Below are 13,811 nucleotides of genomic sequence, written 5' to 3' on the forward strand. Positions count from 1 at the left end.
CCGGTACAGGATTGAAAAGAGACCCTAGCCACTAGTCCTGAATCGACGTGCAAATACTGTGTAGTTATTGCGGGTAGAAAAGCCGGTAGAGCGAACAGAGCGAGACATGCTTGGTGGTGAACCTATCTTGGGCACAAATTTCCATCATGACAAATATCGCCCCACCCTGATCCCTCCAGTCTTTAATCTTTAGACCTGTCGCGCCGCGTGCCTGTGTGGTGACTCTCGAGTCAAACAGTCAGTGCCAAGAGTGCCTCTTCCGGGTGAGCTAAAATCACCTACTGCCGCCTGCACATCCGAAGTACGTACCTTTTCTGTAAGGCAAAATGACAGAAAGTCGATACCTAGGTACCTTACTTAGTCGGTGCCCAACAAACGACGACAGCATCACATCTCATTTTGACGCTGCCATCGACGCAACACGCTCTCACACGTACACAGCCAGCCACATCGTCAATGCAGGCCCATACTGCGAAGACCACCATCAATCCACTCTCCTGCCGCCGCCTACCTACTTGCATTAAAGCTGAACCTCTTACTATCGAAAAGCATAGTAAATTATCACCCTGAGCTGACGATGAGATAGAGAGACAGAGGTAGGTAGGGAGTGAAGAAAGGAGAAAAGTGGCTGCATAACGACGCAATCACAGTGAAACTACACGATGCCACCAGACGATGGTACGCGTCGCCCGCGGCTCGTGTCTAGGCCATTAGGGCGCCAACACCTCCCAAGCGTCTCACTCTTTACTTCGCGGTATCGTTCGTCGCCAAAGACGCTAGAGGACTTTTAGCATGACTTCATGCCGTGTGCACAGATATAACAAAATACCACCGGTGCCTCACCCCTCTCAACGTTGCAGTACGAATCCCCAGTCACGTCTCCTTGTTATGCGACAGGACAGAATTGAAGTAAACTGAACTATGCGTCTGAAGGGAACAGGGCACATTATCAGGGAGCCGGTTCAAGCCACCATTTGGTCCGATTCACAACAGTGGCGCTCGGTCAGCCGCACAATACATGACAGCATTTGTTTGACTTTTGTATGTTTATCAGATTTTCTAACATTTGTCATCTTTATTTTTTCTTTCCTAACTTTCCAACGTCGGGAGGCGAAGAGTTTCTTTTTATGGTTTACAGGTCCAAAGAACCCTTGAGGCTCGAGCTGTCCAACAGACGCGTGTCTTGCCTTGTCACACGGACTTCAACTGCATTGACATTCTGGTTTTGTACGCCCCGGGTTCCGATGGCACAGACTAAAAAACAGACGACATCGAATGTGAGGACGATGAGGACGAGGATGACCTCCTTCGGAAGAGGGATCTTGAACTCACAAAATGGTTAACACAGATCCGATGCCATACGCGGCAACACGCAATAGACGTCGAGGTTACGCCTGCCAAACTTGGTAAACAATGCCATTGTTCTCGGTGCGGTGCCTCGCGGCTTGGCAACTGGAACCAGCTAACTAACTACCTTGTGTAGCAAATCAGTCCATGTTCACGGCCACCCTTGACGCCTCTATTAGCACCCATCAGTCCACAGGGTTCTCTAGCCGCAGACTATCAAGACGTTCCACGCGTCCGTCACAACGCTTCTGAAATCTTTCCTGCTGGAAGATATCCCTTTTGTGTCGGACCCTGAGGTGCCACGGTGCCGCGGGAGAATGTTATACTTTACCCGTCGCGCGAGATTCTTGTCTTCGCTTAGCCCGCTCGCATATTCAACGGACGCAAACAGTGTCCCCCTGATCGGGTCATACACGGCGGCTGTATGGCAGCCAATGCGCGGGAGGCAAAGAAGAATGGCTTGAAGTCTACGACAGTTATGACTCCCTGCTTCAGACTTCTGGGTTGGAGAGAGAACGCTTCCCCATGGCGACCATGCCATCCTGGTTCGCGTCGTGCTGTCTCTACTCTCTTCTTCCTTGGTTCTCATTAAGTGATGGATGCTGAGGCTGATGACGATAATGATCTCGGGATGTAGTTGCAATCCGTGGTTGACATCAGCTGTCGCTATGAATAAGTATCATTTCCCAAGACCCCATTCAGTCATCAAGGATGATAGCTCTGTGAAGTCACTTCAACAGTCAAGTCGAGGCGGTGGAAGGAGTGGAAGCTTTTCTCCCTCTCTCCTAGTTGTTCATCCGATATCCTTCTACCCAGATGTCAGAAGCTTTCCGCACATGACTATGGCGAAGGAGACCCTCACAGTGACGCCTCAGCCAGACGCTATTCGAGGCTACTCTGGCGATGTGTTCGAGAGTCTCGTTGAGCGAATAAAATGGCGGTTCACAACCCCTGGCCGCGGTCATCCCCGGGCCCATCAAGCCGCCGCGCAATACAATATGCACCTAGAAGGATGCAGACGCCGCAGGCTTGGAACCGCAACGGTCGAGTCATCGAATAACACAACACCATTGCTTTCATAGTCCTACCCGTATTTCCAGATAGTCATGGTTCAAAGTCAGATTCGTGGGAGGGGGGGGGCTCTGGATGGCCTAGGATTAGACTAGGGAAACCCAACAGAATGACCCAGGAATCTGGTAACGAAACGCCTTCGCTAATCAACCGCCGGCGTTCAAGGTTACAAGACCGTTTTCGTTTTCCCTTCTCGCCTTCATCCGTCACACACCCTCTTTCTTCCCCTTCCAAGTCCCCTTCCCGCGTCCAGCCGTGTCCGTGTCCAACCATCTCCGTGGTGCGCGCATAATGGCTTCAGCTTGGAAAGGCGGGCCTCCGGAGCAAGTGACCGCATCGGTGCAAGTTTGTTTGCAGCATCTCCCTCGCTCTTTCTCTCTCTGCCACTCGGTCTTCCGCTAATAGAATCGCATTCCTCCTCCGTCCGGCCCCCAACAAACGGGGCCTAGACGCCGGTTCCCCCCCTCCAAAGTCTAGAAGTCTAGACTCTTTGGGGGTTTTTTATACATAATGTTGAGCCTGACCTGGCAAAGCCTGGGCACTAGCGGGAGCTTTTTTGGTAGTAGCGTTCCGCTGGCTTTTCTCCGTCCGCCGAGGGGGGCGTGAGAGGCCCCCGCTCTCCCGACTGTTTATGGCTTCGTTGGGTTCTGACGCCTTTCACTAGTCTGTTGCTTGGTAGTGGTTTTTCTTCCCATGCCCAATTCTGTGTCACTGGCCGTGCCGGATATTGCTACTGATCTGGGGTTGGCGAGGAGTTTGTCTTGATGCCTACCCATCTACCCAGTGTTTTTATCACTTCAAATTCTGGTGTATTTGAAATCGACACTATCGATCAGAAGACTCCAAGTATTGTGTCATGTGACTACCAGGCTGTGAGTCATCATTCTGGTCACATATAATATCCGACTAAGTGTGTTCATGGCGGAAGATGTTGTGAATATATGATGTATAGGAAATGACACAAGATACCTCCTACCATTCGAGCCGTGAGCTTGTACACATCCATCCGCGTTCGGCCCGTTGCACACGGCCCGCAGTCGTATCCTCTTTCTTCCACGGCCTCGCCTGATGATCTGTCCCAGGGGTTGGTTTAATTCTTCCCGTTCGCTTCGCGAGCTTCTCTCCGGAACCCTGGTGGTTGTTCAGGCCAGGGTCATGGGCCTCTCGGAGGACAGGAGAAAAGGAAAAAAAAGTAGTCTCCGGCGGGGGGGGCCAGGAGCTCACGTGGCATATCCATTTTCCCTTTTCCCAAGCCAAGTTTGGAGCTTTTGCGGAACTTAGTCTCCCATTTTGGCATGGCACATACATACGCCAGCTCCCCGACAGAAACGGCTTCATGCAAGCGCGAGTAAGGATTGAGGATTTCGATGATGGGGGGCGTAAGCTCACCAAGCATCCGATGGAACACGTCATGTCCACACGATGGCTCGATCTGGACTGTATTTGATGGGCTTTCGGCGCGATTGACACACACAGAGTGTCGATGTTCTGGCCCAGCGAAGCAAGGAGGGAGGAAAGGAGAGAGAGAGATAGTTGACATGACCCTAACACCGCAGCAAGCGTATCTACCGTACCTTCTTGAGCAAGTACATTGCGATTGAAACCCCGCCCCTTCGGAGCAAAATACCGCAACCATCACAACCACGCGATACCTGCTTCTAGCCTTTGGACCGACCTGGGGGCCGGCCTTGGTTCTGTCCCTCGTTGCCCAACCGCTTCAAGGCCTCCCTTGCTGCCATGTGTGCTTGGTTTGCGTGTGTGGTACTTCCATCCGTTAAGCTAGCCATGCCGTGTCCTCAGGCTTCATCGCTGAAGGCTTTCTGGTCGTTGCCTAAGGACTCGCACGACGATTTGTGTAAGCGCGAGCTTCGCCGTCTATCCGTAAGACTAGGTCTCGTGGCCCGTCTGCCGCCTTCTGCGCCCATTTGCTCAACTCCAGGGCATGTTTTGAGTGTATTGCCTTCGTCTTTGTCCGGCGACTCCTGTGTTTGACTGTGAAGTATCTGGTACTGCTGGCTGGAAGGCCCTGCAGTGACTGATGCCATCGAAGCTACTTCATCTGACGAAAGGGGGCGCTGAAGAGGGGCAACCGCTGGCCCGCCCACGGAAACATCGTTTCCGTGAGAAATACCAGTTTTTCCAGACAGGGCCTGCAGCTGAACGCTATCTTCTCCGGCGTCGAAGGAGAAGTCTCTCCTATGGCGGCTGGTCCCTAAGGTTCTTCGGCCAGTAGTGGCCGTCATGACATCCGGGTCGGTACCCGTCGGCCGCTCATGCTTCGGCATGCCCGTTGCGGCCGATCCGTTTTCAGCCGACTCTACGCCGGTATGGGGTGCGTCGTCAGGCCGGTAATGTGTATCGGCATACTCGCAGGTTTCAGGAACGGCGGTTTCCTCCGCGGACGATTCTGGGGTGGCGATCTGCGCGGATGGTGCCGCTCGTCGTAATGGTTGAGGCTTCACGGACTCCAAGCCAGTTAACCTGGCTGTCTTCTGAGTCGATGTTGGCTTATTTGCTTCTTCCTCCGATGAGCTATCCCATGCTATGTTGAACGGCGGAAAGGGGGCCTCCTTCTTTCTGCGCCTCGAGGCCCGCTGTTGTCGTCGTTCAGCCTTTCTCAGACCCTTGCTCAGTTCAACATCGGCATTGTCATCCAAGTTGGGTTTCATGGACACTGGCCTGTTAGTATGTACACGGTATAAATGAGAAGGTGGGCGTTTCCATGTGCTTACAGAAGGTTCGATGGTTCAGGAGGGGACTTCCAGAGCCCATAGAGATTCGCGGGTTATCTAGGCTGTCGACTTTGCTGGTGCTGTTATCACCTGCGCGTATCCGGTCAGCAAACGGAACAGGAGTGCTCCCCGCTGTTGAAGTGATAAATACCTTTCTGGGGACTTTCTTTAGCCTTCTCGACCCTGGCCTTGAAGAGTCTCGAGGATTTTGCGCTTCTGTCGACGAGACTGCAAGACCTCGCCAGAACCACTGCACCAACACCTGCAGGAGCTACATCGACAAGAACTAGTTCCATACGTTTGATCTCAGCGCGGAAGTCGGCTTCTTTCGACTCCCATTCCTCAGACATCTTGGTGAACTCTTCAAGGCTCTTCAACTTTGTCTCCTTCTCCTCTGCGAGCTCCTGCTCTGTCTTCTTCAGCCGTTCCTGGAGATCCCAGTAACCCTCTAACAAATGCAAGATGTAGGAGTTGTTCTCTCTTGGAACCGGGTCGAGGACATTCTTGGTCATCATCGTGTAGTGTAACGCATTAATCATCTGCTCCAGTGAGAGAGCACGATCTGTCTCGTCTCGCTCTTGATACCAGGCTATATCGGCTGGCTCAGTTGGCTCTGCCGGGGATGGCGATAGCCGATGAGAGGATGACTGCGAGCCGTCTGATCTGATGCTTGGGCAGTTGCTTGTGCCCAATCTAGCAGCACTTAGAACATCGAGACTCGCAATGCGGGGAATGGGCTTCCACTGGCGCGATCGAATAGAGGGAACGCCGAGGTGCGCAACAGATTCTTCTTCATCGGGAGGCGGATTGCTCAGCGTCAGCTCTGATCTTCTTCGTCGGGGAGGCAACGGTTTTGTCCATAAGAAGTCCGCCATGTTGGCTGGCTGATGGCAGGTATCCGTTGGCAACTGGATTGTGCTAGTGAAGAGTGTGTTAACCAAACCGGCATCGAGTACTTTGGCGTGAAGACAACGAACGTGGTGAAGCCTGGTGAGTCCTCCAGTGGTGAGTTTTGAGATCGTTCGTAAGAGACGTAGAAAAGGTAATGTTTCTCAACGGCCTTCTGACGCGTACCTCGACTGTTATTGACAGCCCAAATTTGACTTATTCGGAAGGCGAATGACCCTATTGAGATGAGAGAGTAGGGGAGAGGTCGGGTTCTGTGTGAAAATCACCGTGGGTGATTGATTGAGGTGAAGGGCGGGTGAGGTATGAAGGTGAAGTTTGAATGAGATATCGCCATGTACGCGGATGGGAGGAAGGAACGAGCAAGGGCAGGCGAGGGGTCGAAGTCAGGCGCGTTCGACCGATTGGAAGTTGCGAGTACATCAGACTAGGCGTGCCTTCCTCAGTTGCTACATGATACGGGAACTTCGAGCAAGGCCAGGAGCTGCTTCCGCCCCGGTATTCTGTTCTCCGGGATGAATGCACAAGAGTAGCTGCCCAACAAGACCTCAATGGCCTGAAAGTTTACCGACACAGCTCTTGCCTCCCTACTCAGCCGTAAGAGTATTCTAGTTGGACAGCCATCCCAGAATCCTTTCAACTCCCTCTGGAAACTACGAAGAATGTGACGAAGGACGATATACGCGGCTATAGAACAATGATTCAACACACAATGCCCAGCCTGAACGCAGCAGTTGCTATGAAGAAGTTCACCTTCTATCGCGCTAGCCCATGGCGAAAGTTCAGACTTCTATGGTATTTAAATGAACAGCGTGCGCCGTCGGCTGTGTTCCCAAACTCGTCGTAAAGATAGTCTCCTTCATCTTGCCAACCACCAAGATGATTGCATACGCACTCCAGGTATTGACGCGCTACGAAAACAGGTCCTCTGCTTTCTGTCGCCGACGGCCACGGCCCTCTAACTTGTCAGCGAATAGCTCTTTTCCGGTATTGCCACCACCTCCAAAGCGGCTCGGGAACAGCTCCTTGACGTTCGCACCCGCCGCGCCCTTGATAGAGAATCCAGCACTGGAACCTGCATTATCGACTCTGTCCCGATCGAATAGGTCCTTCCTGCCATGACGGTCGTTGCTCACGCTCATCTTCTGCTGCATGATTCGCGTGGCTTCGTCCGCGCCGTCCATGACCCTGTCCATATGCGTCTTGCCCATCGATGAGCCCTTTATGGGAAACAGTTCCTTGGATTTGTTGTCTTCAGCTAGACGATCCCTGATGCCTGATGCCCTTTCCCTATTGTTTCGATTGCTGGCCCTCGACGCGCGTGCTACCTCAACGTCCATTGCTGCGTCACCATCCAGATCCCGCATAGGTGAAGCGGAACGATTTCGTTGCCGGTTTCCTGCTCGTGATGACCGCCCAGGGAACAGCTCCTTTTCCTGATTGCGAGACGCATAAGATCGCTCGCCACGCGGCGTCGAATCTCTTGAGCGAGATCTCGGGTGGCGTGCTGGTCTGCGGTCTGCCAGTGTGTCCTCATCGTCATCATACATGCTCGCATGGAACACCTCAGGGCTTGAGTCTCGGTCGCGTTGACTTCTTCCACGGCCATTGCGGCGACGATCATCTCCGTCCCGATTGCGATATCTGTTTCTGTTTCCCTCACGTCGTCTTCTCTCCTCCGGATCGAATTCGGGGTGGAGAAGGTAGAACCGGCTTCGCTCAGCAGCGCCTCGTATCTTCTTGTCGGAAACAACGGCAAATCGAATTTGAAGATTGACGTCTGGGTGGGATGCGACGGCCTTGGCTGGAATCGTCTCCTTAGGAGGCAATTGGGTTACGTCGGCAATTTCAATGGCGCTCAATGCTGCCAGAGCCTCTTGTGCCGTACTTTCCGACCCAAAAAGCAGGTTTGCGGATTCGTCATCGATCCACTCAACTCTCTCTGGAGTACCAAAATGACTCTTCACGTAGTTTTTGATATCATCCGTGGTCAATGTGTCCAGACCTCGAATGTGTACCTTGTTACGTACTATGGTAGAATCTTCGAGGTCGCGTTCGTTCGAGGGAGACGGCGCTGTGGCGGGTTGTGCGATGTTCTGTTGACGTTAAGGGTTAACAAGCAAGCAAGTAGAAGTTGCATCACCAGGTGCGCTACGTACTATGCCGTCACCAATCATCGCTGTCGGAGGTGCAAAGCCGTCGGCGACATCGTCCATGTTGATATCGTAGTCCATAGCGCTTCCGTTCTGGACTTGATCTGCGACGGCGTGCGCTCGTATGGTGGAGGGGTGAGGATGAGGAAGCTGATCGCGAGATGCTTGACGCGCTCCCGCGAATTCAAGCTTGATTGATTTGTCGTAGTTGAGTACTTCAAAGGGGAAGGCTGAGCTGCGGCGATGTTCCCCCAACTTAAAAGGTGGCGGGTTTATAGAAGGAAGGATTGGCCAAGGTTGTAGAGAAAGAAAGAGAAACTACGTGATAAAAGGGCCGTTGATCAACCCGACGTCTACTAGTCGGAGCTTACAGGCCGAAAGACCTTCGGCCGCTTAGCGTTGTGGAGAATGAGGCTGACCGTGCTCAGCGGCACCATCTCCACTTTTGGTTTAGTGGACACGGAGAACCTGTGCCAGGTAGGAGGCACTGTTTTCCGGCACCTGCCAGGTCTCACCGGCTCCGAGTCCTGCTCTCCCCGCCAATTTTACTTCCGTCTAGTCCGAAGGTCCTCCGATTCGGGCTCTACCGGCATACCAACTTGATTTCACAGGCAGGAGCCATCGACGTTGAGCAAAACAATAATAAGCCTGCCACACCGAAATTTGCAGTCTCATTACACCTCAAATAAGGCACAGCATTGTGACAGATGACTTTTTGTTCAAAAGATCAAGACTACCTTATCCTACCTAAGACTATCACTAAACTTTCTCAAAGGCTTTTTGTCTCTTTCCGGATCTCCCAATTCCCCTGTACATGTATAGGAAACTGACCAAGACAGTGCTTCTTTGTGCCCTTGGGCGTAAATAAACGAAATGGGTATAAATGTCCTCTATCAGGTGGATCAGCCTTCTATCGTCTCGAAAGACCTCATTCGTGAAGCATTGGCGCCAGTGCAGCGCGCAGCGCGCAACATTCGCCACTGCTGCTTCGAAGAGACGGGCCCTGGACGCCAACCACGCGTCTAAAATGCAGTAAAAACAAATCCCACAGGCCAAAGCTAGACGGGGGAACGTGTTGAAAAAGGGAAGAGACCAAGTGTCTCACACAGTCTCTAAACGCCTCCGCGATTCAACTAGACTTGGCAGGCAAGAGGTCCGGGGTGTCTTGGTTCGAGAGCCGTCAGAATCGCTGCCTGTCGTTGCAGCTGTTAAGCCAGCTGTTCGTGACATCTCGGATGCTGCTCGTTTCAAGTTTGGAAGACTCGGGACAATGTCTCCGGCGGAGGGTCGATCATGCTCTTCCATGTGGTCATCTTCAACTGGGTCGTTTGGATCCAAGAAGTGATCGTAAATCCAGCAATTCTCGAGACCCTCTATGAATATCGGAGAGTTTCGTAGAAAGTGCCATGAAAACTTGTCCTGGCGCATGGCTATATACAGAGAATCGATCTTGCCGTTGGCCTCGCAGACGCCGCAGAATCTCTTGAGAAAGTTGAGATCATAGTCGCTGTCAACAAGTCTGGAGTCCAGTGGCCTGAGCATGGGAAGCCCTTGGAGCTTTTCTGCGTCGCACAGCTTGGCCTGTAGAGGCATCCATGATCTTCCTCTGAGTAGGCTACCGAAGGATTTTGTGACAGCCTCAACAAAAGAGTCACTATCTGGGCCGCCAACTACTACAGTCCGGTGGAGCCCTCGGGACAAGCAGCGCTTGTAGGCGTTGGTGTCCCTTTCGAATGGGAAAGGCTGAGAGGCTGTCGGAAGAAGCGAAATATGAACTGTCCAAGCCCCACAGTTGCTTGAACTTGTGTTGGAATCGGCGGCGCTGAGGGCTGGCGAGGTACGGATGGTTTCTCCTGGAATGACCTCGGCCTCGGGCTGTGAATACAGAGTGGCTCCCAGCGACTGTTGCAGGTTGGAGGCCGTCACAGCGTCTGGCCGTGACAAGATTGCTTCCTCTGTCATGTTCGGGATCTGGCCACCTCGACTGGCTAAAGAATCATGGTCCGATTCTAGCTGATCCAGTCTCTCTTCGATGCTTTCGTCGGCGTCAAAAAGCTCCAATTGACGATTGCTGACGCTCTTCAACTCCCCGTTGACACGTTCCATGTGTTCTGACTGAGAGCGTAGGGTTTCCCGGAGGTGGGAGGTTTGACGCTCAAGCTGCTCTACAGACTGCCATACTCTGTTGATGTTGCGATAAGAGCCCTTGATCTCCTGGCCTATCTCTTCACGGCTTTTGTCGACAAGGTCCTCCAGTTCGCTCACTCTGGCAACGACGGTTCCAAGACCGCCTTGTCTCTGCTGGTCAAGTTGTTCTTCGAGGGCTTGAAGTCGCTGCTTCAGAAGTTCGACCTCCTCTCTGGTCGATGACGGCTCTGGGGTCTTGACGTGATAGCAGGCCATGTGCCCACAGTCGCAACTAGCGCCGGGCGTAGATCGGTTGAGAGAAAAGTGAACACAGGCGCATCGTTGGCCTTTGATACCAGGTACGAGCAATATGTAGCGGCACTGACCCTGGGGTAGAGATTTCTCATCGACACGGCCCGTTGGGCCTTGCAACGGAGAGGGAGATGAAGTCGTCGACATGAAGGGTGAGTTGGGGTTGATGTTCTTCGTGATGAGCTTTCTTCAGATAAGACCAGCGGCTGCTAAAACAGCAGATGTTGTTGAATAAAGTGTGGATACAGTCGAGAGTGCCAGTCACCGTTGGGGTGGTTTTCAGTACTTCAGAGAGGGCGCGCAGTAGACACCGAATAAGATGCAGCGAGGATGAATGGTTGAGCCATGGAATGGATGGCGAATATTGACGGTTGAAGGTCAGCGGTGGTGGTCGGAAATGCAGAAGGCCAACCAAGAAGCACGGGCTTGATAAGGTAGCAAAGGGTGAGTAAACAGAAGGGGAAGTCGGATGCTGTGAGGGTTGGCGGGGACGGCTCTTTAGATAGCAGGCCAACAACCGGGAGGTGGACCGGGACCGGGAAGATCAAGGCGTGGGTCTGGGCGAGGTGCCTAGATTCGGGGTTCGATGTCTGGGGTAAGGTACAGTAGAATACCAGGAACCGAGCTGGGAGTTGCGATACGCGACGAGATGGGTATCTCGTCGTACAGCAGAAGAAGCACGGGATGATGATGGGGCCAGCGGGGCGGAGGAGTGAGAATAAGATACGGTCCACGGATAGCGGTGGCAGGACTTGTGCGGGCAACGTGTGTTGTAGACGCGGATGTGAACGTGGCTGTTTGTTGGTGCTAGAAGACAATGACTGTACTGCGTACTCGGTACTCTGTCAGGTACTCAGTTTGAGCGGCGAACGAGACGGGTTGCGATTAGGGAGAATAAGGTCGGGAGAGTCATGGTATCGTAAGGTGGACAAGGCGATTGTAATACATGAGATGCGGCGATTCAGGTTGAGAATACCTAGGAAGGGCGAGGGTGAAGGTAGTGGGCCTCGAGAGATGGACGAGCAAAAGTTGCAGACGTGGGCGGAGCGGGAAGGAAGTGGCATTGGATGGAGATAAAAAGGCGTGTCGTGTGGAAGGGGTAAGGGGGGGGGGGGGGGGTAGGCCGCAGGGTGACAGGGGGGAGTCTAGGGAGAGAAGCCGAGAAGGGGAGCGGTTTGTCAAGTTTTGCAGCACCTACGGATATTCTTTTCGAACGTCCAACCGTTCACTCCCACAGCACACACTATGGACCGGGGGGTGTAGGATTTCCCGACGTGCAGAGGAGGCTTGGGCAGAGAGTGAGTACAAAAGACGTGACGACAAAAGAGAAAAAATCAGGGTTGCTTGCGTGGTGAGGATGGCGAGGTGAGGTCTAATTCCATCGAAAGGGCTGTGAGTGATGCAGCCGGGCGCGCATTGCAGTGCAGACGGGGGCCATGGCAGGTATCTGTCAATGATTCGAGGGCCGGATTCGTCAGGGCCGGGAAGAATGAGGGAATTGGAGTTCGTCGCAAAGTGCGAAAGGGCGAGGCTGGCCTGATTAAGGTACCTTGCCTACCTTAGGTTCCGGCTGCCCGTACGGCGTACCTGAGATGGATGGCTGCTGCGAAGGTAGCTAGCTAACAAGGCACTGGTAACATTCGTAGAGTAGTTCCCGTCTTCTTCCAAGTTTCTCTCTTGTTGTCCCTTCCTCTCATTCTCTTTTGATGGTCACTGCCCATCCATCTACCTTCTACCTCAGGACGAGACTATGGTGTGCGGATGAGTAGGTACACTACCTACACTACTACATCATACGGGGAAGCGGGAAGCGGCAGGCGGGACAGTGGATTATTCGCGCGGGATTGGGGGTGAGGGGGACCACTGGGGGAACGGGGGGGGGGAAGGGGGAGGGGCCGAGGGTATGATTTCATTCGCAGGGGAAACATGAAGGTTGGGGGCTTCCTTACCTAACCTACCTGGGTCCACGGGTACCTTCATTCCAATCGCACTGGCCGTTCCCCTGGAAAGCTAATTAGAGATACCTATCATTTGGCTGAGACACACTCCAAACTCCATGTATTTCCCACCAGGAGAGATACTTACGGAAGCTAGGTCAGATAATAGGCAGGAATCCCACACCAGCCGTGGCATGCCCGCCGCGCCGTTTTTTTCGACATGACAGTTCAGGTTATCAATCAGCTCAACCAAATGGAACCCCCAAACACCTCACGGCCAAACCATCAACACCAGCAACACGGTGGCGAGTTGTTGCGCACGTCTTGGAATACCGTACATGCTTGTCCAGGGGAGTAACTAGTTTGGAGGAAAACTAACAGAATAAAAAAACCCAAAAGGCAAGTAAGATACCGAGGTTGGCCTTGACCTCACCCGACGCCCGCAGCCCGCACGCAATTCGCCGCCATGGTGCCGACATCTATCTTCACTCGCGCCAGACGGTTGCCATGTGGTGCAAGACGGTTATTCCTGGTTTCGTCAAGGTACCAAAGGCAAGCATCCAAGGAAAATCAAGAGCCCTCCCACGCTCTCCCGTCGGCGCCCACCCATGTGCGCCCGTCAGATGCTCGAGAGACAGCCTCTGAGTGGTCCATGTGGGGGACCAACCAGATAAGACGCACTGCAACCATCAAAGTCTTACCAACCCAATGGAAGACGCAGATATCCTCCATGTGTGCGGCGTGCCTGCTCGCTGGTCTGTACCTCCTCACCTTGCCTCACATTCTCTGCCTATGAGTTGCTGCTGCCGTTGGGTACGGAGCACAGTACCGGTATCCGTGGGTATCAATCATTCACATGTGCAATCAAGTCTACCTAGTGCCTCCCGTGAGAGGATGGAACGGCTGCGGGCGCTATTGAGCAGGGGTCCGATTGCAGTCGGCCGGTTCGGACGTGGAATTTTTGCACTCGACACCTGATGGTCCAGAACTGCTCAGTACATAGTCGAATCTTTGCTGAGTCTTCAGTCCTGACTGCTAGGTAGCTATCACGCACCTCATGACGCTGCATGCTGGGTATCAGGTTTGTTAGGTAATTGTTGGATCAGGAACCCGCGCACCAGATACCTTTGGTGGAAAAGAGCCGCGTGAGTCGCGTTTGCCAACTGCCAGATTCCAGCGCCCGCACTCCGTGAGGTCAGGTAACGTTTTTTCCCTTCCCGTCAAGA

General features: G+C 53.2%; 3 protein-coding genes across 3 annotated transcripts; all 3 read right to left on the minus strand.

Moving 5' to 3' along the window:
- Positions 1 to 4,214: 4,214 nt before the first annotated feature.
- Positions 4,215 to 5,689, minus strand: HER10_EVM0004619 (uncharacterized protein; the record flags this gene model as incomplete). Its single annotated transcript, XM_035474255.1, has 3 exons — positions 4,215 to 5,092; positions 5,151 to 5,207; positions 5,302 to 5,689. The coding sequence occupies 3 exons, from the start codon at positions 5,687 to 5,689 to the stop codon at positions 4,215 to 4,217; spliced, it is 1,323 nt and encodes a 440-aa protein (XP_035338283.1).
- A 581-nt stretch (positions 5,690 to 6,270) lies between these two features.
- HER10_EVM0009045 (uncharacterized protein) lies at positions 6,271 to 8,680 on the minus strand. Its single transcript, XM_035478547.1, has 2 exons — positions 8,216 to 8,680; positions 6,271 to 8,152 (listed from the first exon to the last, which is right to left on the minus strand). Exons 1-2 carry the CDS (start codon positions 8,288 to 8,290, stop codon positions 6,968 to 6,970), a joined length of 1,260 nt encoding a protein of 419 aa, XP_035338712.1. The 5' UTR covers positions 8,291 to 8,680; the 3' UTR covers positions 6,271 to 6,967.
- Positions 8,681 to 8,746: 66 nt separating this feature from the next.
- Positions 8,747 to 11,739, minus strand: HER10_EVM0011269 (uncharacterized protein). Its single transcript, XM_035480705.1, has one exon. It carries the CDS (start codon positions 10,793 to 10,795, stop codon positions 9,311 to 9,313), a length of 1,485 nt encoding a protein of 494 aa, XP_035338904.1. The 5' UTR covers positions 10,796 to 11,739; the 3' UTR covers positions 8,747 to 9,310.
- Between the last annotated feature and the right edge of the window lie 2,072 nt (positions 11,740 to 13,811).

This window comes from Colletotrichum scovillei (assembly GCF_011075155.1).
Source record: "Colletotrichum scovillei strain TJNH1 chromosome Unknown Contig00001, whole genome shotgun sequence".
Lineage (NCBI taxonomy): Eukaryota > Fungi > Ascomycota > Sordariomycetes > Glomerellales > Glomerellaceae > Colletotrichum > Colletotrichum scovillei.

Bases quoted from the DNA above. Each gene is read 5' to 3' on its own strand.
- HER10_EVM0009045 (XM_035478547.1), bottom strand. From the start codon at position 8,290: ATGGACTACGATATCAACATGGACGATGTCGCCGACGGCTTTGCACCT. The intron at 8,153-8,215 runs GTACGTAGCGCA...TAACGTCAACAG, and splicing joins CGATGATTGGTGACGGCATA to AACATCGCACAACCCGCCAC.
- HER10_EVM0011269 (XM_035480705.1), bottom strand. From the start codon at position 10,795: ATGTCGACGACTTCATCTCCCTCTCCGTTGCAAGGCCCAACGGGCCGT.